This window comes from Hipposideros armiger, unplaced genomic scaffold (genome assembly GCF_001890085.2).
Source record: "Hipposideros armiger isolate ML-2016 unplaced genomic scaffold, ASM189008v1 scaffold_48, whole genome shotgun sequence".
NCBI classification, from domain to species: domain Eukaryota; kingdom Metazoa; phylum Chordata; class Mammalia; order Chiroptera; family Hipposideridae; genus Hipposideros; species Hipposideros armiger.
In genome coordinates this window covers 2,462,971-2,486,660 of record NW_017731398.1, presented here as the reverse complement: position 1 = coordinate 2,486,660, position 23,690 = coordinate 2,462,971, and the positions used below count along the sequence as shown (strand labels likewise).

At 46.8% G+C, this 23,690-nt stretch overlaps 1 protein-coding gene across 1 annotated transcript in view; it reads right to left on the bottom strand.

Moving 5' to 3' along the window:
* Window positions 1-23,690, bottom strand: part of ADAMTSL3 (ADAMTS like 3) — a 206,349-nt gene that overhangs the window by 3,634 nt on the left and 179,025 nt on the right. The window contains exons 24-28 of the mRNA XM_019640227.1: window positions 12,987-13,169; window positions 11,929-12,045; window positions 6,918-7,101; window positions 3,591-3,795; window positions 2,905-3,005 (exon numbers count right to left, since the gene is read on the bottom strand). Of these exons, the coding sequence (XP_019495772.1) occupies window positions 2,905-3,005; window positions 3,591-3,795; window positions 6,918-7,101; window positions 11,929-12,045; window positions 12,987-13,169 (790 nt within the window). The remainder of the gene's footprint in view (window positions 1-2,904; window positions 3,006-3,590; window positions 3,796-6,917; window positions 7,102-11,928; window positions 12,046-12,986; window positions 13,170-23,690) is intronic.

The following is a 23,690-nucleotide window of genomic DNA, read 5'->3' as shown; positions in this document are numbered from 1 at the left end:
ACACTGGGGTAGTGGTGGCCATATTCTCCCACCTCGGCCAGAGAGGTAGCAAAAAACTAGCATTCAGAAAGAACAAAGAATGAAGCAGAAACACACAGAGCTGCAAAAACGAAAGGAGGAAAAAAAGCCCCAACGCCTTCTCATTTCTTGGTTACGGCTCTTCCTGCGTTCTGACGGCATTCTCCCTTTGGGTCCCTGAGACAGGTGTGTATTCCTATAAATGAGTCCTTGCCAGGGCACATGTTCTAGAAGGAGTTTGAGACTACAGTGGAAAAGGGATAAGATGGAGAAAAGTATGATAGTCTGGACTTCTCTAAGGGAGGGGATCACACAGCTGGAAGCAGTACCTGGATGGACCCGTAGGGGGAGACTCCATTAAAGGGTTTACTTACAGTAACACCCATCACAGCAGACTGTTTCTAGGATTCAGGAGGGAGGTAGTGGGGAAAGGGGGTCCTGTGAAATGCAGGGCTTTTGTTTTCCCCCGCGGGCATGAATTTTAGGGGCCAAAACCTGAGTTGCTTTGGACAAGGCAGGGACTGCGTGCTCCTCAGCCGTCTTCCTATGCAGGGACCAGCGTTTCTGCTGAAAGGGGTTCAACAAATGTTCAAAGAATACTCGGAAAGTATATTTCAAAGGATACCAAATGGTTATGCACACATGTTGGGTGGCCTTGTCTTAATAAGAAATCTCCCACCCTCTTTGGATAAACCATTCTAAGATGACGTTCGTTGTTTGCAGCCCAAAGGACCTGAACCGATACAGCCACTCCTCCTGCTTTGGTGGACGGCAGGGCCAGTGGGAAGCCAGACAGAACCGCGGAGCTTCCTAAATATAAAAGATGACAGGGGCACAGGGAGCCAGAGACCAATGCAGAAACTGAAGCCCAAGAGGCTGGTCCTTGAGGACCCAGTAAAACAGTGCATGTTGGTCCAGCAGAGGCCACTTTTTCCTGGACTGGGGACACGGGTGCCTGAGTTAGGGTGACATAGCATTGGCGCTATGCATGCAATGGGGGCTCATGTGCCTTTCTATATAAAACACGGAAGTAGAAATGGCAGCAGACATCACAAAGGAACCCTTTTTCTACCCATCTTTCTCCATTTCTCATTCCTGTTCAGTCCAGCCCCACCTCAAAGAACCCCTCTATCAATTCCATCAATCAGATGGAATCGTCGATTCCACAGGGCTGCCAGGCTCCACTTCCAAAGATTCTGACTCATTCAGTCTGAGCTGAGGCCCTAAGAATCTTTAGTTTAAAGAAGCTTCCCAAGTAATTCTGATGCTTGGTGAAGGCAGGGAGCCACACCACTTTGGGGGACAAGCTCTGTGTCCTCAGGCCTTTCCTCTGGTCCCCACGTTGTCTTCTTGCCATAAATGTGAGCTAGCTCTACCCTGACCATTCTCCCCCTCTGTATCTCTTCTCAGCGGGGGCCACAGTTCCCACTCTCTTCCATGACCTTCAGAGAAGAGCCAGCAGACGCCACCAATCCTCTCTCTGCCCATGGCCACCAATAACGTCACTGCCTATAAAGCACCCTCTAACATTCAGCGAGGCCCTCCTATGGCAACTGGGGGTGTCCAGTCTGCCCACGGCTCCCTCTTGGTGCGATGACAGGGGCGCCTAATAACCCACCCACTGTCAACGAGCCCACAACCAGAAGAAGAGGCATGTGGGGAAAACGGGGCCAGGAAGCCACCACAGAATCACCTACGGCAATTCTCTCAACTACCTCAGTTCTCCATCCACAAACCACCAGATGCTTGAGGAAAACTGGCAGCGTAAAACTCAAAGCAGAACAGCCAGCCCCGGAGGAAGCGGAAAGAGTAGAGGAAATGCAGTCAACGTGACTCTTCTGTTTTTCCCCTCGGCTCTACGAAGTTTTCTTCTATCTTTCTGTTAAAAATGTCCGCCCTTTCAGCTCACTTCTGTATCGCTTTTTCTAAAACCCTGTTTCATTCAATATTGAACCTCCCGGCAGATCCCGCCATACCTTCTACCTTCTGTGTTATACTTTCTGCTTTTTTGTTTTTGCTGCCATTGGTTGGAAAGTGCAGGCACATCCAAGGAACTGAATCTTGTTGTGGGGAATAGAGAAAGCAGCTGACCCTCCATCGCCAAAACCTTACCGAAGGCTCAAAATGGTCGCCGAGCCCATTGGTCAAGGTCGTCTCGTTTTCTCCAGCAAGACTTGGGATGTGGAGGAGGACACAAGAGCGATATAACACTGAGCATTGCCTGTGACCCAGGCTGCTTAAGCTAACTAACCAAATCTCCCCAGCCGTAACTTCCCATGGACGAGGACACGCCGCTGAGCAGGTCAGGAGGGTAGGTGGCCCAAGGTCACACAATAAGACAATGGTAGGCTCCCAACTGCCCACTTCGTGTACCCTCTAGGCTCTCTCCTCACACCCCTCTGGGATGGTGGAGTCGACAGATGCGAGCAGCCTGGATCTCTGGGTGACCTCACGGAGCAAAGCACATCTATCCCTAGGCCATCAACCAGCTCAGGCTTTTATATAAGAAAAAATGCTAACTCCTGTCTTGTCTAAGCCCCTGGGCAAGATAAAAGTTCATTTTATCCTTTGCTCAACCACTGTGCCAATGTCCTAATCAAACCCATTTCTCAACAGAGGAGCAACAAAGTTAACTGAAAACATGAGATCATGGAATCGGTAAAACCTAAACGACCAACTCTGGGTATCAAGAGAAAAATGCCTGTCTATTCCCCACGCTGTTCTATTGTCTCTTTGGGGTGTCTCTCCCTGTATGTTTCACAACCAAATACTGTGCAATCATCAATGATACACATGAATTCCTACTTCGGTATAATGCATACTACTGAGGATGGCACTACAGAATGGCAGGGGAAGTTGTGCGCTGCCCTGGGGTGGGGTCAGTACCTCCTTCTGTCATCGCAGCTGGCGTCGGAGCTGTTGTGCTGGTGACAAATGACACGGGGCTGCTGTATCTTCAGGGCGCGACCCAGGCAACGTGCAGGACACTGGGACAGAAGCACAACGCAATGTAAACAACCTTGTGAGCTCCTGCGTGCTGTCTACACACCAGAAAGAGGGCTCTCACCAAAGCCACCCCGACAGCACTTTGGCCTTGGGACTTCCGGCCTCCAGAACGGGGAGAAAATAAACTTCTGCTGTTTAAGGCACCTAGTCTGTGATATTTAGTTATGGCAGCCCCAGCAGACCAATGCAGGTCCCTACAGATTGCTTTAACTTTTTTTTTTCTCCATTATTTTTATTATAATATTATTTAAGGTGGCATTTGGGATATGGGTTCTGACACTTCTGTGCACATGTCACTAGTATCCCTTGCTCCTTTTCTTGAAGCCTATTTTAATTCCTACCGCCCCAAACCAGTCTACCTCGGAGCTTTTGTCATCAAAGGACCCAACCTTGCTTTACGTTTTGTATTGAAAGCCGTGGACACTATGATTTCCAAATGTAACCCTTGAGGTCAGACACATACAGAGACCAATCAGATATTCCCCCCAACATTAAAAAAACAAAATGTATTAGAAACAAGGTGACTGATGGCAGTAGTGTCAAAGCATGAGATCTGTGAGCTTTACCTGGCCCCCTGGTTCAACGACCCACGGAGCACACGGACGGCTGGAACAAGGTCTTCTTCCCAGAGGCCTGTTTTGGGGGGCGCAGGCTGCTGGAGGCAGCACCTGTGCCACGCCGCTGGCTTTTGTGCGCTTGCATGTCACCTGCCGACTGTGGAACCCTTCGCCGCAGGACGCCGAGCACTCTGACCACGCGCCCGTGAACCACCTAGGGACAAAAACCACAGGGGCGTGGCAGGGACTGGCAGTCCAGGCATGCACCTTATCACAGAGAATACCCTCCAGACAAAAACTGACCCCAACACTGCGACTGTTTCCGGGACGTCACATGCCTCTCTGGTAAGAGGCAGCAGCCTAATGACACCCAGGCTTAATCGGTGACCTCCTTTTATTCAGGGGAGCAAGAGAGTCAGCATGTAGAGAGCAGCAGTATGGAGGTGAGGCACAGCTTCTGCGTGGACACAAGAGCCTTTAGACCTGTGTGGCCCCCAGAGGGTAGAGCGAGGGCAACATTAGGTGGAAATTTCTAACAGGTCGATTCCAAGTCATTGAAGCCAAAGAAAAGACAATATTGTTTAAAGCAGCTACGTGCTCTCTGCTGTGCGTGGAGGGTACATGTCATCTCATGAAGTTCTCATGCTCTTGCCATTCTTGTAGGGAAGAAACCGGTGTCCACGGGGCTAAAATGACTCAACTCTGGTCACGTAAGTAACAGGCTCGCAGAGCTGGGACTGGATTTGAGAGTTTTCTGACCCTAAAGCCCACACTTCAATGATTACAGGAGCCTGAACTTGGAACTGGATGCCACTGAGACACAGTGTGCTCTGGCCCTGGGTGTTTGACCTGCCACTGGGATATGCAGAGTGAGGGTCCTAACCCGAGGCCTGTGACATGCCAAGGGGACCATGCACTTGGATGGCAAAAGAATTTCATCCTCATTGTCACTCAGCTCTAACTGAAACGTAGCATTCCCTTCAGTTGTAAAAAACACAGGTCACAAAACACACGAGTTTGTTACCAAAAGAAGTCCTAGACATTTTCGCATGACGTTTTGCATACACTTGAGGCAGGCATCTCCAACTGTCATTTATACTCATCACTATTTCAAAATTAAGATGTGACTAGATCTTATTCAGTGTGCTAACAGAGAAGCAAATCTATTATGATACCACACCTTTTTTTAATATTACAGTAACTGTATTCAGTATCATTGCTTTCCTTTGCCATCAAACACATTTCATTTTCCAGATTTAAAGCTCTTGTTCTGAGAAGGGGTCCGCAGGCTTCTCCAGGTTACCAGAGAGGTCCACGGCACAGAGATGTGAAGACCCACCCCCGCCCCCCATGTAGAGGGACCAGGGTAAGTTGTCTCTTCTGGGTAGGAAAGTGCACGGCTCTGTGAGTCCCAGGAGTGTGCTAAGCCATGGGACTATTTCATAAACCAGGCTGCTGACAGGTTGCCCAACATGGATTATTTCTGCTTTGGGACAGTCAGGAATGGCCACAGAGCAGCCTTCTTGGACCACGTTCCCCCTCTTTATTGTAGCAGCCATGTGCCGCTTCTCCAGGGATAGGCGGCTCTCGGCATGAGGTCCTCCTTTGATGAACACACTAGGAACTGGCACGTGTCAGCGAGGAGCTCGGGTACCTCCTGAGAACATGCTCCAAGGTGTCTACAGTAATGCCTTGGTTTGCGAGCATAATTCGTTCTGGAGACAAATGTATTAGAAATGTGTGCTCGCCGTGCGGAACACTCGTAAACCAAGTGACTCACAATCCAAGGTTTTACTGAATTTGGTTTCGCAGCGTGGCCCTGCCTCCCAGCCTCCTCCAAGGAGGAGGTCACTGGACGTAGTGCGGCATGTGCACAAGGGCAGTGAGTGGCAGCACATTTGGTACGCCTCCATTTTCTCCTCAGTAGAATGGGGTTGATAAGGGTAGCTGCCTCGTAGGTTTGTGCTCAAGAAATGCTACTACTTTTTTTTTTTAATGTGGATTTTGGTGCCACGTATTTGGTTCATCCACTAGGGACTATGTCATCCATCTATTCATTCATTCATTCCACACATATTTTTAGAGCATGTATATCGGGGCCAGCATTGTGCTAAGTGCTGGGAACAAAGTGTGGAGTGAACCAGCCATGGTTTTACTGTCAAAGGACTGACAGCCTAAGTGGGAGAGCAAGACAGACAGACTGTGGTACGAGCTATGAAGATAAGGAAATATAAAAGAAACATACAGTCCCCGGGGGCCTGGGTTAGTCTGGAGGGCTAAGGTCAGTGAAGGTTAATAGCACAGATGTACAGAAATAACTAAGAGAAAAGAGAGGGAACAGTGTACTAGGAGAAGGAGCAACATGTGCAAAGACTCTGGGTCAGGAGAAAGAACGACCCTTGAAGGGACAAATGCCAGTGCAGATGGAGATCAGATAACCAGGCTGGGAGAGAGAAGCGATGAGACAGACGGCAGCCTGAGGCCCAAGCATGGAGGAGCCTCTGGCCTGTCACTCATTTATTCAGTCAGGCAGCAAATACTGACCGAGTACCTCCCCATGTGCTAGGCACTATTTTTACACACGGGGTAAAAAAATGAGCAATGCCCAATGCTAGGCGTTCTGGCTTTTGTCCTAAAACAGTCAAAGTCATTGAAGGGTCTTACACAGAGGAGCATCATGATGAAAATCAGAGGTCTCCTGGACTAGCCCACATGAGAAATGATGATGGCCTGGACTCCAGGGTCCCGTGGCAGTGGACGAGCATGGATGGAAGTGAGAGAAAAGAGTCGGGGTGGGGTCCAGGAGGCACGGTGGATGGGTCAGGTTTGGTGGACAGCAAGGGTTTGATTCTGGACGTTTCTAAAGTGACTGACTTGTATCATCTGTTACATAGAAAGGCTGTTAGCAGTTTTGCCTCCAGAAGTGGGGTCTGGGGCACTGTGCCGTTAGCTAGCACTGCTCGTGACTCTGGCCCCCCTGCCCGATCTCCTAGGTAAACCCATCGACTCAGCTTCACCACGCTCTTAAGGAACAGACGGCACCACCGCCAGTGCAGGAGGCAGATTGGGGAGCGATCATGAACAGGATATGTCCATGTGAATTCTGGCCCTGGGAACTGTGTAGCCTGGGGGAGTTTTCCCATCTGTCAAACAGAAAACCAGCCACATCAACCCCATCGCAGCTTGTGATCTGACCCACAGAAAGCCCCTAGCAGAATGCCCGGTACGGAGTCCATGCCAAAGAAATCGTAGTGAGTCAGTAAGTCCAAATTACGGTGCCTTTTAAAACAAGCAAAATCCTGGTCCTGGTGAGATCAGAAGAGTGCCTACACGTACCTCGAGGGGCAGTCCCGGATGTGACAGGGCTGGAACCCAGCCGGCGGCTTCTCGAGGTGACCACAGAGGGCCTCGCTCACTTCCTGCCCACTGGCCAGCACACACTGGGGTCTCTGAACTCGGGCTCCCAGGGGGCCACAGGTGGCAGAGCAGTGCGTCCAGTTACCAAGGTTCCAAAAATGCTCTGCAGAAAGGAAACGAAATGTCATGACAGCCCCAGATGAGAAGCCATGATGGGCCAGAGGACAAGGACAAAGGACCACCATGAGCTGTTTCCTGGTTAGCTGCCTGTCCAGTTCCTTGAGTAGCACATGGAGAAAGCCCTCACATAGTGCAAGGGGGTTCCCTTAAATCTCATTTACCCTCCGCAAACGTAATGTAATAACAGGTAGGAATGGCGGCCAGAATGGGGCCCTTTGGACCACAGCCTGGGAGAGGCGCTATTGCAGGCCAGCTGGACCTGCCAGAAAAATCCCAGAGAGAGGGAGGAGGTGATGTGGACGGCCTCTCGGTGTTCTTCCAGTACAGCCAAGAGAACAAGAGAGGAACGCCCCTCCAGGGGTGCGCCAACGGGCTCTATTTTTCAAAAGTGGGTCAGGCCGAAAAATGACAGATGATCTAGCAAGGACCAGGGCGGGGCTTAAGCGGGAAGGTTCAAGAGGCGTTTCCATCCCATTCGTACTCTGAACTTCAGATCACTCCCGAAGCTGCACAAATAATTTGTCACGGAGACATCTGGAAAGCTAACAACGGGAGTTTCCTTTAGAAAAGTTGATGCCGACCACCTCCAGTAGTCGTGGCTTTTTTTTTTTTCATTTTAGTCCCCATTCCAAGCAACCTTTCCCTTCCCTCTGACACTTGGTAAAAAGATGAGGTACAGCGTGATGATGACAGATTTGTGTATGATCACAGAAGGTGCCAGGCTTTCTTGTAATAATCACAAGTAATTGATAGCTACCAGCTGTGTCCACACGCTCCCTCACATCGCCGAGCGATTTCATTAACTTACACTTTTCCAGTTTTTTTTTCCTTATGATTTTTGTCTTAAGTTGCATATGGCATCATGTGCAAAGCATAACAGTATATATATTTAGGTGAGCCCCCAGGATTATGGTTTATTTAAAACAATTTTTACAGACAGCCACGTTTATTGAGAACCTTCCAGGCAAGAAAGTTTGAGTTAGGCACTTTAAACTTTAACCTCAGTTTTTCATTTAACCCTTATCTTGTGAATTCGATTCGATGATTTTTATTTGCAGAGGCGGAAACTGAAGAAACGCTACATGACCTGCCCAAGGTCCTTCGTCTGGCAGCTGCATGGGAACCCAAGTGTGTCTGACTCTCCACCTAACTCTTTCTACTATGTCACATTCTGCAAGGACAACTGACAGCTCAAGGCAGGACACACATGCATTTCTTTAAAAAAAAATGTGTTTTTTCATCGAGATATAAATATGCATGTACAATAAAATGCTCAGACATCAGGTATGCAATTTTATGAGTTTTCACAATTGTAGGAATACATGTGACCAAGATCCAAAGTGAAGTATGTAACATCTCATCACCCCAAAAAGTTTCCTCCTGCCTCTTTTTAATCAATTCCCCTCCTCACCCAGGCAACTACTTGTTAATGCCTTTCAATATACATTCACTTTACCTGTTCTTGGACATCATACCTTATATGATGACCCTTGAAAAGCACAGGGGTCTGGAGTGTCCATCCCCAACCACAGTAAAAAATCCACGTATAAGTTTTGACTCCCCCAAAACTTAACTACTAACAGCCTAGATTCCTTACCAATAATATAAACCATTGATGAACACCTAGTTTGTATGTTATATGTATTATATACTTTATTCTTACAGTAAATGAAGCAAAAGAAAATAAAATGTTATTAAGAAAATAATAAGATTTGTGGGCAAGCGTTTTCAAATTGTCACAAATCTCTAAAGCCTTGTCCAATATATGTGTTGAAAAATATCTGTGTAAGTGGGTCACCTGTACACTTCTGTGTTTGGCTTCTTTGCTTCACATTAAGTTTCGGAGACGCAGCCATATTGTTTGTGCATTTTATCCCTTTATTGCTGAAGAATATCCCATGGTATGACAGTACCACTGTTTATTGATTCTTCTGTCAAGGGCCATTATGAAACGAATGCTGCTATCAATATCCTCAGACAAGGGTTTTTGGGGAACCTGTTTTCATTTTTCTTGGGTAAGTACCTGTGAGTAGAATTGCTGGGTCAAGGGTAGGGGGTGAGCTTAACTTTATTAGAAATGCCACATGTTTCCCAAAGTGGTCCCACCATTTTGCACAGTTCTCAGCAATGCAGGCGAGTTTCAGGGGCTTCACATCTTCGCCAAAAATCGGCACTGTCTCATCTTTTTGTTCTCACTATCCTAGTAGGTGTGAAATCGCATCTCACTGTGGTTGCCATCTGTGTATCTTCTTTAGTGAACTGTCCATGATTTTTGTCCATTATCTTTTTGGGGAAGAGGAGAGTTCATTGGTAACTTATAGGAGTTCTTCATATATTCTAGATACATGAAGACCGATGGTCTGCCAATCTTTTTCCCGTTCTGTGGCTTATCTATTCGTATTCTTAATGGTGTCTTAAATGAGCAGATTTTTGAAACTTTGATGAGGTCCAATTTGATATTTATTGTGTTATGGTTAGTGATTTCTGACACAAATGCATCTGAAAGGGAGATCATATTCACTCCCACATAAGATTCCTCAACAGTGACACAATTTAGGGATAAACTCTAGTCTTCGCCTTGACCCTCAAAGGCCTGAAGGATCTGTCCTCAGCAGCTCGCCAGCCTCCCCTCATACCCTGCCCCCCCACTGGGCCGCCGTCCCGTGAACATTTCTGTGCCTCAAGCACGTGAAGCTTGGTCCCCATTTATTGTCCTTACACTTACTATTCCCTCTGCCCCAAATGCTTCTTCCTCATCTCTGTACGATGGCTCTCTCTCTCATCCTTTAGGTCCGGGTTCAGGTATCAGCTCTTCAGAAGGTCGGTCCTGATTATCTTCACTACAGTGGTTTTGCCCAATCACTGTGTATCTCATCACACTATTTTCTTCATAGCACTTACCACACAGAGCTGCCTTATATATTTATTTGTTTACTTATTGTCCATCTCTCCCACTGGAACACCACGTTCATGAGGGTGGGGATCTCTTTTGTACTGTTCACCTCTAAGACGGGGCATATTACGTATTAGGTACTCATCTGATATTTATTAAATTCCTAAGATAAGCACTCATTGAAGGGTTGGCATAATCCACAATGTGCACACACATGTGTGTGTGTGCATGCGTGTGTGTGTGTGTGTGTGTGTGTGTGTGTGTGTGTGTGTGGTGGAAGAACAATGTAGGTAGTTCTAATAAACCAAATTTTTAAATATTCCAATAGCTTCACCTTTATCAACAGTTTTAGCCTAATGAATATCCAATTTTTTTAACGGATTCAAGGGAGTTCATTTGGTCTTCGTCTTCCGGGCCACGTGGCACTTCTCTCTGCCTCTGTGCATCCTAGTTTCTCTGCCTGGAATGTTCTCCATCCTCTTCCCAGGACACCAGGACTGATATGAGAACTTGGCTGACCTCCCAGAGGGAGCCAGGGCCCCTTCGTTGGTGCTACCGTCATTCTTTGGTCATCCTATTACAGCACGTGTGTCATGCTGCTTCAAAATATCCATTGACATGACTGCCCCCCTGTTTACACGGTGAACTTTAGACTCGTTTCTGCATCCCCAGCCCCAGCAAATGTCAACACTGGACAAGGATTTGTTGAAGGTTGCTGTAGACTGAATGTTTGTGTCTCTCCAAAACTCCTGTGTCAAATCCTAATGTCCAATAGGATGGACTTAGGAAACAGGGCCTTTGGGAGGTGACTAGGTCATGAGATTTGTGCCCTAAGAGGCCTCAGGGAGCCCTCTCATCCTTCTGCCATGTGAGGACACAGTGAAAAAATGGCCTCTGTGAACCATGAAGTGGGCTCTTACCAGACAGCAGTCTGCCCGTGCCTTGCCCTTGGCTTCCCAGCAGTCTCCAGAATGTGACGAATGAATGTTTGCTGTTTCTAAGCCACCCAGCCTGTGGTCTTTTGTTACAGCAGCCTGCACAGACTACCAGAAATGTCAGATGAATGGATAATAGTGTATGTAACAAGGGTCGCACTATGTCTGAACCAGGAGAAGAAATATGTCCTATCAATACCCCTGGATAATGACGTCATAAATAACATGAGGTGGATTGCTGATTGGCGGCTCAACATCGTTTCCCCTTCCCAGCTCTGGATCCGAAACTGCAGAGTGGTGGTCTATGGGATATACTCTGCAAACAAAAGGCATTTGCTTGATATTGAAAAGGTTGAAATGATGTCGCCACTATTGTTCCTGTATAGTAGATAGTATCCAGCAGGAGGCCTAACAGTGGCGTCTCTGTGATTCATCCATTTTTGAGCTACAAGGAGCTGAGATTGTCGGTACTGGTTTCCTGTGATGCTAGCATTGCTGACTTTCTTCACGCTACCTCTCTCTCTTGGCCTCCTAAAGAGTTTTGAAAGCTTGAAGTACTTAGGATTAGGTTCTCCTGACCAAGCACTGATATACAACAACGTTAGCATGTATGAAAAAAAAAATGTAAAAAGGGAAAAATGAAAGAGTTGGTGCCAGATTTCTTAGCAAATCTTCCCTCTATTAATATTGGCAACAGTTTTGAAGCTGGAAAACCAATACTATCACAAATAATGATATGCATTTGGGATATGAGCTCTGGGGAGTCCTAAGGAGTAAAATTGTTTTTTTCTTCCAAAAATGCCTCAATATGGAAGGAACGAGTTGACCTATAGAAGATGAGGGACGAAGGAAAAGCTGGCTGGGTGGTTAGGAATAATTTTACTTACTGCAAAGTGCAAAACATGGGGGGTCTTTTAGCTAAAACCTTTTCCTTGCATGTGCCTCACAAAGAATAAATTCCAAAAAAGTCAAAATCCCAAACCTGGCAGCAGGGCTTTTCCTGTCAGGTCACTGCTGTTGGTTCCAGCGTTGGATGCCTGGCGCATATGCTTTTTATGGTCCTTGGGAAATACAGTTTTAGTATCCGACCATCTTTGTTCTGAGAGGAAACAAAAAAAAAACAAAACAAAACACTTATTTATCAATGAGAACTTAGGTCATTCTTGCTCCGATTTGGTGTACTTAAAGAAGACAAGGACTAGAAATGTCAGCCCTTTCCAATCGAGTGCACTGTCCCTGGGTGCTTGGGCTCACACCTGGGAGCTACAGGTGTGTGGGAAGCTATAGGGTTTAGCAAGAGTTACTAACTGTGCTAACCTGTGGCATCTTGCACGTTCCAGGGTGTATAGCCCAACTAGCAAGATGGAAAAACATGTATTCCCCAGAATTCCAAAGGGGACCGGAGGAAGCAGCTGGGTCCAACAGAGTTCCTCCCCACAAGACAGGCCTTGGGAGCAAGGAATGGGTGATATTTTATAGGGGCCCTCACGTGGTGAGGGACACGGGCTTTCAAGAAGGTGGTGAAGTTTGAGCGTAACAGCAGGAGGGTGGGGGAGAAAGGCTGTGTGCTGTGTGATGTAAGACTGGATTCCTCAGTCAAGTCACCAAAGTCCAGAGCTGCACGGCTGGAGGGATTTCAGAGAGAAGAAGTGCACAGGGCAGGCCTGAGCTGGCCACACAGACTCAGGAGTGCAGAGGGGAGAAGCAAGGAATAAGGCAGGGACTTCTCAGGTTAGGTTAAAATAAATCAGTAGTGACCAGATGGAGAGGCAGAACATGAAAAGCCTTGATTCTGCGGGGAAAAGTTTACAGCCCCATGCAGGATTTTAGGCAGAAAGTCACAGCCTTCTGAGAGGAGAACTGGTAGCACAGGGTCTGAGAGTCAGCGCTCGTTGGTAAGTGGACAGACAGTGGCTGCAAAGGTAGAAACCATTTCACATCCATCTTGTTTACTCCTCAACTCCAGAACCAACCAAATGGGTACTTCCTTCAGCACCTTACGGGAAGCCCTTGGAGGCACAGCCAGAACGGGGCACTTACCCAGCACGTGCAGCGTGGTGGCTGCCGTTGCCTTTCCAAGGGCATTGGTGGCTGTGCAGACATAGGTTCCTTTGTTTGCAAGGGAAACGCTCTGCAACAACAGGGATCCATTGAAAAGCAAGGAAATATTGTCACTCAGAGGTCCTCCTCTCTTCACCCAAGTGACAGTAGGCTGAGGGACACCTTTGGAATGAAAACAAATAGGACAAAGGCAGATTCCTTTAAGAACAGGGCCACAGAACCATATGAAAAATACCATTCGGCATGTTGACCACAGTCAGCAAATGGGTTCATCACATAGAGTAGGAAAAATGGATATTTCTACTTGGATAGCTTTTCTATGGCGGTGCTCAGTTGTCATAAAGAAGATTGGGGGGGAAAATCTAATATGGGGGTCTTTCAGCTGTTGGTTGTGCATATGCAAAAAAAGTTCCTCCTGCAGGATGAATATAAAACCTTCAGGGAAATCGTTTTTGTTCACTCATGCTTTTGTAAAAGAGGATAATTTCAGGGAATAAGAGGAAGTGTTGAGCTTCAAGTCTGAGTAGGTGTTGTGAGGTGCACAGCCTGAAGGCAACATCTCTGCACACAGAGGGGAACATGAGGAATTGAAATTTCTTCCCCCAAATGTTGAGACATCTTCGCATGTAGCTGGGCTGTGGAATGTGAAACTCTGGGAAACCTCATCTGGTCCTGAAGAGCTGGGGCATCTCAGATGATGCCCGAGGTTGAGCTAGGTAACTGGTTTTGAGGATGTCCTCTCCTCCTGCATAGCTCTGGCTAGAGAGAATGTGGCAGACAGGGCAAGGCTTTCAGACAAAAAGAGAGACGTCGCCACTATAAGCATGCCATTTGTAACGCACCTCACAGCAGGCAAAACGCACGCTCCATGAACCCAGTGACAACCTGATTCTCCCAGGGCTTCCCAGGCCCTGAGGAGCAGTCATCCTTAGCTCCTTCTTACCACCAAGGAAGCCAGTCAAGTCAAACCCAGCCTGGAACTTACAAACCCAGAGAAGTGCTAATCACACATACAGATATTCTTTTAGTTGTTTCTTCTACAAATATACACACACAGAGAGATCCTACACCAGCTAATCAACGTTGGAGCCGAGATTCACACACACCTACTCAGCTTATTCCAGAACTAATGTATCTCAATCGCATGTAAGCGGTGGGTCTTGCATACTTCTTCATACATTTATTCCTGGGCATTTTACCGTTTTTACTGCCATAGTAAGCGGGTTCCTTAAAAATACATTTTATAGTTGTTTATTGTTGACAAGTAGAAAAACTATGAATGCTTACATATTTATCTTGTATCCAGTCATCTTACTGAACTTTGTATTGTCAGTTAATTTTGGTTTTTAACGTAAATAATCGTAACTGCACATAAGAGCAATTTTCTCTCTTCTTTTCCAGTATTTAAACCTATGATTTCTATTAACTATTGCACTGTATAAGCTAATGTCTCTAGAACAATGCTGAATAATAACAGTTATGGCAGGCGTATCTGTCTTGTTTCCAACTGTAAAGGGAATAGTACTCATGTTAACACCCTTAAGAATGATATTTGTTTTGGTTTCTGCTAGTTATCAAATCAAAGAAATTTCCTTCTTTTTCTAGCTTCTATGGAAATTTCTAAGCCTTCCAGGTAACATGTAGTTTAATTTGCTTATTTTAAAATTGGAATATTGGAAGATATTAATTTTCTTTTGAGTGCAGCTTTGACTGCATACGTTATATTGTGAAATGCCGTACAGCTATTGCCATTGCGCCATTCATTCGAAATAAGTTTACGAAGTGCCTACTACATGGGAGACTCCATGCTGGTGCTAAGGATAGGATGGCAAACCAAGTTCCGGAAGCAACTCCATTTTAGAAGGTGGTTTTGGAGAGGAGAAACAGGTGAGTGCGATGAAAAGAGATACGGGCTTATGATAAAGGTGGACACTGGCATATGGAACCTGTACTTAGTGCAGCCTGGACAGACAGGGCAGAGTCCCACAGGAAGGAACATCTAAGCTAACCCTTCAGGACAAGCAGGAACACATCAAGCGACGGGTGGGGGTTGGGGAGATGGTTTTCAGTGGAGGAAACAGCATGCATAAAGGCCTACACACAAAGGAAAATGCAGTGCCTTTGGAAAACCACAAATTATGCATGATGACTCAAACTTAAAAGTACACAGAGGAGTGGTGAGATGCAACTACCAAGGTAAGTAGGTGGCCCTTACAATGAAAAATGATTCTGCATAGGAAGGAGTCTGGTTGAATTTACTCTAAGGGAAACAGAAAACAATGTAATGCTATTAAGTGGTGGTGAAAATATCAGATTGGTGCTTTAGAACAACAGCCTGGGCGCAGTGTAAACTGGGGGAGACGGAGGGCAAAGCTCCGGGGGACCAGTCAGGTGGTTACCGAGGCAACTGAGATGAGAGACAAAGGCAGGAGCAGTGGGTCTAGAGAGAAACAGGTCAACTTAGTAAATACTAAAAAGGAAAAAGTGGTAGGACTTAGTGGTTGGTTATATACGGGCTGTGAAGGAACTCTGAAATGCAGAGCTGGGCTGGTGAGGATGGGGGCGTGGACGCTGCCCTCAGGGAGCCTGAAGTTCATCTCAGCAGAACTTACTGCTAGGCAGGCATTTAAAAAAAAACACACAACAAAACAAAACTGCCCCGCATGATTTTTTGAGTCTACTTTGATCACTAGTTATTCTGATGCTCTATTACTTCCTAGCTGCCTTAAGTCTTTCATGTCTCTGCTTACAGCACTTGGTGGCAGGGACAGCATCAGTTCGGTGCCACTCAGACTGTCCCCTACCAACAATCGCCTGCACCTTTAAGTGATCAAGGCTTCATCCATCCAGTGAATGTACTGTAAGAGCCTACTATGCGCCAGCACCTGCTAGGATCTGGGTTGTAGCTTCTCCCACCTTGAGGCTTTCAGGAGCTTAAGGAGGTTAAGTGTCCTCTCAGGCGTGTGCCACTTCCACCAGCGATGAACAAGACACGCTCGAAGGGCCTCTGACTGAGCACAAGGCCTCATGCAAAAATCAGCCAGCAGCTTCTTCAGGGCTGAGATGCACAGGCACGCCAGGAGCCCAGAACAGAGCTTTACACACAGCAGGCTTGTGGGAGGAAATCTAGGAAAACAAACTACAGGTCAGAGCAATTGCTCTCCTCTACGAAACTCCAGCTGTCTTCTAAAGAGGGCGCACGATCTTCCTTCAGAACATCCTGGAAGGTTTAGACGCATGCATTTATTTTCAGGCAAGAGCTGCATAACAAGGACAGAAGAATTTGGGGTTCCTGTGGCCATCCATAGAAGAGGAACCATGAGGGCAAGGAGGGCATGGGTGGAAGAGCTAGGTAACAGATGCCTTTATTAAGAACCCTGAACCTGTGGCCCTGCTTAAAAAATCTGCCAAATGCTATGAGTAGAAAGTAGTCAAGGAACTGAGTTTTTGCAGCTTGGTTGATGGAGGGCAAAAGAGTGACCATACCAGCTTAGTGCAAGAGGGAGACAGAGTGAGCCCCTGAGAACTGGCCCAAGTCGGTTCTAGAAAGTTCTGCAAAATTTCCAAGCCCTGGAACTGACAGGGGTCTGAGACCATCACCCTTAAACCTAAACCCGAGAATGGCAAGGCTACTGAATTTATGCCGACAGTGATAGTCTACCCGTATAAAGGGAACGTCAGAAAAACAACACAAAACTCGGCAAGGTTTTAGATGTAAAAGGAGAGGCAGGGGTCTCCAGCTCTGAGGGAAGAAGCTGAGCCTGCGACTCAGCACCAGGCACATTGCTCCACATGTGGACATTTTCAAAGCACCGAAGGGGCCAGAGGCAAGACAGAGGCGATCCTTCAGACAGACCACTGCTCCTCATGGTCTTTCAAAACTACAAATGTTTGCTCTGTTGAAACAGCTATAAAATGTCAGAAATAGTTTAAACTTATTTATCTAACCTCAAAGACAGGCTCTTTCCCCCCAAGACGTACAGCTCTGAAATATTCCACGTTCTGTTTCCACAATGCTGAAATTGTTTTTGGAAGGCAAATGTTGTGGAAAAAAGTTCAGGTCTGGAGGGGCTGTGAAACATGTGTTGCAAACAAGTCTGCACCTCTGGGGTGTCTTTAAAATAGTCACCATTTAAAAACAAATTTCCTTCATCCTTGAAAGGCCCATGAAATATTCCACACTGTAAAATCCTTGGCGTGTTCGGGCGGCTCTAAAATGCTAGATTTTTATATCAGCGTGTCACATCTATTATACCTGTATGGGTCTATTCATTGGTTTGTTTCCTGCAACCACACAGCACTCATACAAATAGTCTGTACATTTTTTTTTCACATAGGACAATGGGAAGTGCAAGCGACCCTGTTACCTCCAGGGCATATGAAGCAATGACACTGCCCATTGATAAGATCTAAGGCAAACTGAACACAGAGTAGGCACACCACAAAGGGAGTCATTACTAATAAATGAAGCAAATGAATAAGAATTCAGGTTCAGTGTCAGAGAAAATATCTCAAAGCTACTGGTACAAACAATGTACAGTTCTCAACTGCAGGGCCCATCTGCACAACGGGCTAAATTTTGTAAGGACTTGGATTCTTGGCACTATGTAATCAACACTTTTTAGATATGAAGGGCTACCCATCAATGAGGCCATCTCCAGAACTCCCTCCAAATATACGTCCACGGTTTTTTACCAGTCACACAATTCTCTTGAATAGCTGTTGACGTTCTTTCTCTTTTCTGGTAAAATGATGTTAACAGATTGGCCTAATTGGGTCCCCAAGCAATGTGACCCGAGGACTTAGAAAGAATCTGGGTCATAGCGTCCATACCCAATTCCATAGCCAAGAGTTATTCCCCAAAGGCTTTTAAAATGTGTTTCTGAGCAACAGCGGTTCGATTCCCAGCCCGAGCTGAGTTGCCAATGAGCTGCCAACAGGTGGCAGGATGGCTCAGCTAAAAAAAAAAAAAAAAGACTAAAATGTGTTTCCTCTGACACGAAGGAAGTCCTTCCTCTTGTTGACACAAGGCCTCTTCCTGGTGTGGTCACCCTTGACCTCTCAGGGACCCTGGACTTCTGCTGGGCTTGGGACTGGGCGGTTCTTTTTAACTCCAGCAGTCATATCTCACGAGCACTGCACAGTTCACTGCTGGGTTGTCCACTGGGGTCTCATTCATAAGCTAGAAAGGGCCCATGAGGGTCATTCCGCATTTTATCTCCAAACCAGAAATGCCCAGTGGTTCCTTGCAGAATAAGACTCAAAGTCAAAGCTGGTGCAAGTCAGGCACAGAGATACATGCTGGAACTCTACGCGTGCTCTGAACCGCTGCCACCAGTACACAGAATCCCTGAACCACAGCCCAAACCAGGACAACCTGGGACATTCCCGAGGTCCTTTCTGATAACCAAGTGGTTTTGGTCACCTACCAACGTAACACGGGTACAGGGATGAACAAACTTAAAACCCACATTTACAGTATCATTTACTAGAAAGTCCTGCCCCATGGTCTTCAAGTGGGTCCTGCTGCTGTTACCACTGAACCCCAGAGAACTACATGTGGGCTGCTGTGAGTGTTGCTCCCGGGGTGACATCTCAGGGCTGGGCTGACTCCCCAAGGCTTCCATTTCCTCCTGCCTCCAGACACGGACTCCTCTTTTTTTCTGAGTGGCCCCCTACTTACTATTAAGAGGTTCCTTAGGAACGGTGGGGAGGGAGAACCAGTGTTCCCAGCTCCATAGCTCGTCCTCTCCTTGGTGGAGAGGAACACAGGACCCCTTCCACTGCAAGGGCACCATTGCTAACAGTTCAGTGGTTCATCTCCCAGCCCCAGGAACCCCACCGTGCGTAACACTAAGATTTTTCTACGTGCTGTTCCCTCCACTGGGGAGTATTTCATGTTCTCATTTACCGCTTGGGAAACTTCCACTCATTCTTAAAGACCCATTGTCTTAAGGCCTCCCTTCCATGGCTCTGTCTGACACGGAAGCGGATCCCTCCTCTGCGGACCTTAGAACACCGAGGTGTCAGCCTGGTTCCACCCTGACAATGAGCCCAGAGCCGGGCCCGGCTGTTGTTTCACCCCAGGCTCTCTAGTTCATTCCCCGTTACCCGCTGTGTCCCGAGGAAGAGTCTCTCATTTTGAGATAACATTTGAGAGGAGTCCCAGGCGCCTCGTTAGCCTCATTTACTGGCGAGAGCAGTGGTTCTTGGCTGCACATTAGAATCGTCTTGGGAGCTTTAAAACTCCCCGATTTCTAGGCCACACTGCAGACAAAGTAGACTCTCTCTGAGTGGGGTGTCGGGGGGGCGGGGTGGGAGGTAAGCTCAAGGCCTGAGCCACCGACACCGTCCATGACATTAGCAGATGAGGGGTCACTTATGAAGACATGGATGGTGCATTATTAAATACATAACTAGGGGAGATAAATGAATGAGAAGATAGGAGAAAAGAGTGGAGCCCCTACAGTCAGGCCGACGCTGGCCTAACACTGGTTGGCAGCCTGCAGGTGACAAGAGGCCAGCGTCTGAGTGCGTCCCACCTGGATCCTAGATCTTACACCACAGGGCAGGTCTCCCGGTGAGGTAGGGTCCCGCCTGTTGCCTATACCTGGGCCTCTGACACCATGTCCCCAAGTTGGGACACTGCCTACGTCCTGCATTAGGTACTCAAGCAAGTGTTATTTTCGATGATGAGCTTCGGTGGGTTTTCCATAGGCTCCTTACTCAGATGCTGCATGTCGGCACACATTACCTGAGCGCTTTGCGAAGCAGCTTCCTTGCCGTGTCTAATTTGACTTCTATGTGCTGATACCTCAGCCCTAGCCTGGGGACAACAATGCCCCAGATCCTCAATTAAGGACACATCCACTGCTAAATGCCACATGAGCCTGCTCCCTCTTGGATCAGTCAGAAGCATGGAATCTTAATTTAGTCTCTTGAGTGACTGGCCCAACAATCCAATCAACGACCACTGATGAAATGTCACTGAGTTCAATTTATAACTTTGCGCAGTCTCTTTTCCATCTCATTTTCCAACCCATAGTGTAGGCAGCGTGCTCTTTCTAAAACACAGACGGGCTCACACCATTACCCTGCTTAAAACTTTTCTTGTCTCCCGGCTGCCAAGAACATGAAGTCCAGGGCTTCAGCGTGACATTAAAAGCCCTTCACAATCTGGTCCCCACATATACTTTCAAACCCACCTTTTCTCACTCTCTCTCACACCCTCCGTTTTAAGTTGCACGGATATGCTTGTGGTTTTTCAAATGAGCCAGGCGCTCCCGTGTTTCTATGCTTTTGCATATATTCTGTTTCTTTGGCTTCCAATGGCCTCCCTTTTCGTTCCAAGTGGCCCAATGTCATCTATTCTGTAAACCTCCTCCAATCCATCAGAAGCCTGAGCTAGTCTCTCTTCTGTGTGGCTGATGCACTCTGTAAACACTTACATTTTTGCATTGGTTATATCATAGTTTCCTTGTTTACATAGCTGCAAAACCCAGATTTTATTCACCTCTGGACACTAAAAAACTAGATTGGGCTTAGTGAATGCCTGCTGAATGGGTGGAATTTCCAACCATCTATGATTGATCATTTGACTGAATGCAGGACTTAAGGGAGGAGGTTGCTGGGAAGACTTCTGTGGGCAGAAGTAAAAACAAACAAACAAACAAACAAACAAAAAACAAGAGTGGGGGGGTATAACCTTTCAGAGCTGAAAAAGAGGTTTTAAATATGCTTAAAAATAATTTTACCTATGTCAAGGATTGTATATGGTTTTAAAAACAGATACACATAGTCGAGAAGAAGGGATACATTTAAAATAACACATATTAAGAAAAATAAATGAGCTTTCATTTAGAATACGGTAAAAAAGCACCAAAAGTTGAGTTCATAAAACAGGAGTAAGCATGTTATTCTCAGGTTTTCTTTTTAAGTATTCTGAAAAGCATACGCAAACTTTTGTGGAGAGATGGTTCTTTCATGGGGAGAGATGGTCAAAGGGGTTTGTGACAAAGATGTTAAATCACTACCATCAAATTCCACACTCTATAATATAAACCAATACTCGATGGGGGAAAATAATCGTCGGAGATGAGGCTACGTTTAGGAATTTAACCACATAATCTTGCTGCACCACAAAAATTTTCTCCCAGTCCTCTCCTGTAAGGAAAATTATTAAACCCAGTGAAGAAAGCTAATAATTCAGTGAGACACAACAAGAACACTTGACAGCACAAATGGGGATAGATGGGGTGCCCCTCCAAGAAGCTGCAGGAACTAGAAAACCAAGCAACACAGAATCCACGCACAATAAGACAATTACAGGATAAACAATGTTCTTGCGAAGCATGAACACGAGAAAAAAAGAAATGTTGCTATTGATAGTTACTGGTTATTTTCCTCCGATGAGCTTTCCTTTCTCACCAGAAGGTGGCAGAGAGGGTGCAGTTAACAATCTTTTTTTTTCATTCTCATTTTTAAAAGAAAAACTTTTAAACGAACAATGCAACTTGGAACTTTTAACCTTTAGACATACAGATTTCCAGGTTCTATTATTGAATACAGTTATTAGAAGTATCAACTCAGAGTGACTAGAGAGGGTTGTTATGGATACCTACACCACATGGGTTAAATAAAGCATATTTGACCGTAACAAAGAACTATGAATCTGTCTAAAAGGTACAGAATAGATGAGTGAAAAACATCTGAAGGGCAACTGGAAAGCAAAAGGACAGTGGGTCCGTGCCACGGATTTGCCAAAATCACCTCAATGTGCAACATGAAAATGTAATCTCATAAAGCAGCATTCGAGTGACAATGCCCTCATCCATAAAAGAAAAAGTCCGTTCTTCCACCAACAGGGTATATTTCCTACTTTAGAGATAACGGCAGGAAGCTCACTTGACTCGCCTATGCTCATACACGAGCTAGTGACCACGCTGTCTGTGAAACACACGTTTTCTGACCTTTCATCAACTTCCCCATCTGTCTTTGAAAAGATGAATCTTCGTAAGAAAGCTAAGTTAGCTATGGCTTCTGCCCAAAAGAAAACACAGTTAAGTTCACTACAGGTTCATTGAAAATGGCACCGAGCTCAAAACAAGGCGGGTTTATTTTGAAAAGGAAAGGACTCTTGATGTGCTCCCGGGGTCCGGTCCGCAGAGCACGCCTGCCAGGTAAAGACAGACCGATGGGACCATTTCTAATAAGAGCTGAATGTGGAGGGGAAGAGGAAGAAGGGAAGCCCCACGAAGCTCCCTCAAGGCCCCTGGGCGCCGTGGGGCTCAGGGCCAAGGGGCCAGGAGTCAGGGAGAGGACAGAGGTGGCCCACACGCTGGGCCTGACCCAGAGAAGAAACCCGAAAAAGTTTAATGGTCTGTGCTGCAGGCTGCCCTCCCAATGGCTCAGCCCCCTGAAAGCCGGGTTTTAAACTATTGCGGAAGTAAGAAATTGAGGAATAATGTTAAACGTTGAGGTTTCTCTTAATGGAAGTCAGATCTGTTTTGCAGAATCCTCCGCAGGTGTAGGGCTGCAGTAACTCTAGACATTTGTGGCTTGGCAACTGCCACGTTCCCTTCTGCGTCCCTCCTCGCTGCAGCCAGAGAACGGAGGCCCGTTTGGTAATGGGCGGTGCCTTGTGCCAGAAAACTCACATAGCTGTGGGTGGAGTCAGTTGGGAGGCTGCAGCGATTTTTTTTTTTTTCCAAAAGTCTGTGTAGGCCAAACACCGCAGGGACTTCCAAGGGGTGGAAAATAATACCTTGGGGGTTAGCAAATTTCCACTGTTTGTGGAGCCAAAGGTACAGTTGTGGAAACATGGCAAGCCAGTGGCCACCCGGGGCCGAGGGAGGGCCTGCCTGTCGGACGCATGTGTCCCAGGAGCCTCTCATTATGTGTACCTTCACATGTGGCTGAGAGAGAGCAGCAGCTAAGGCTCCTCCAGTTACCCTGGGCTCTCTGGGTCATGGCCCAGGTGAGACTCCTGTTCAGTGGCTGCAACCACAGGTTTCCCCAGCAAAATGTGGGGACCAGGGAACTCCAGTCGTGCAGAGACTCCAATCAATGCACAGTAAATCACGGACATGAGCAAGGTCACCTTAAAAGAGCAGACCTTAATTCTGAGGAGTACACAGTGTGTCTGAGAAACAGATCAAAGCTATTCACACAGGCCCCCGGCCCCCACACAATGAACATGTACACAGCACATAACACTGATCTCAGGGTGGGAAATTCTTAAGGTGAAGACTTAAGAATCCGTGGCTTAAAGAGGCAGAACATCTGAGATTAAGGCGAGGTCAGACCGAAAGCATTATTTCTATTGAAGAAAGAATGAGTCTGTTAGAAAGGAGGTTTGTAAACAAAGCAGAAAGAGCCAGTGAGGCAGAGGCTGGTACTGCTCACCCAAGGACAGTCCAGGATAGAGAGAGGCTAGGCCAGGAGACCTGGCTTTGCCTCGTGCCGGCGCTGTGCAGTTGGAGGACACGTCTAACGATTTTCAACAAATCCCTTCAACTGCTCAGACTCCACACTCGCCAAGCAGCCGCCTGACTAGAAGACTCATTTGAAGTGGCTGTAACCACAGGGAACCTGTGAGAACTGGGGAACCGGGGAGCTATAGTTCTCCAGGGTGTCCTGGTCCAGCCAGTATGATGTGCCAGTGTGCAAGGCTGTGGCAGCCCT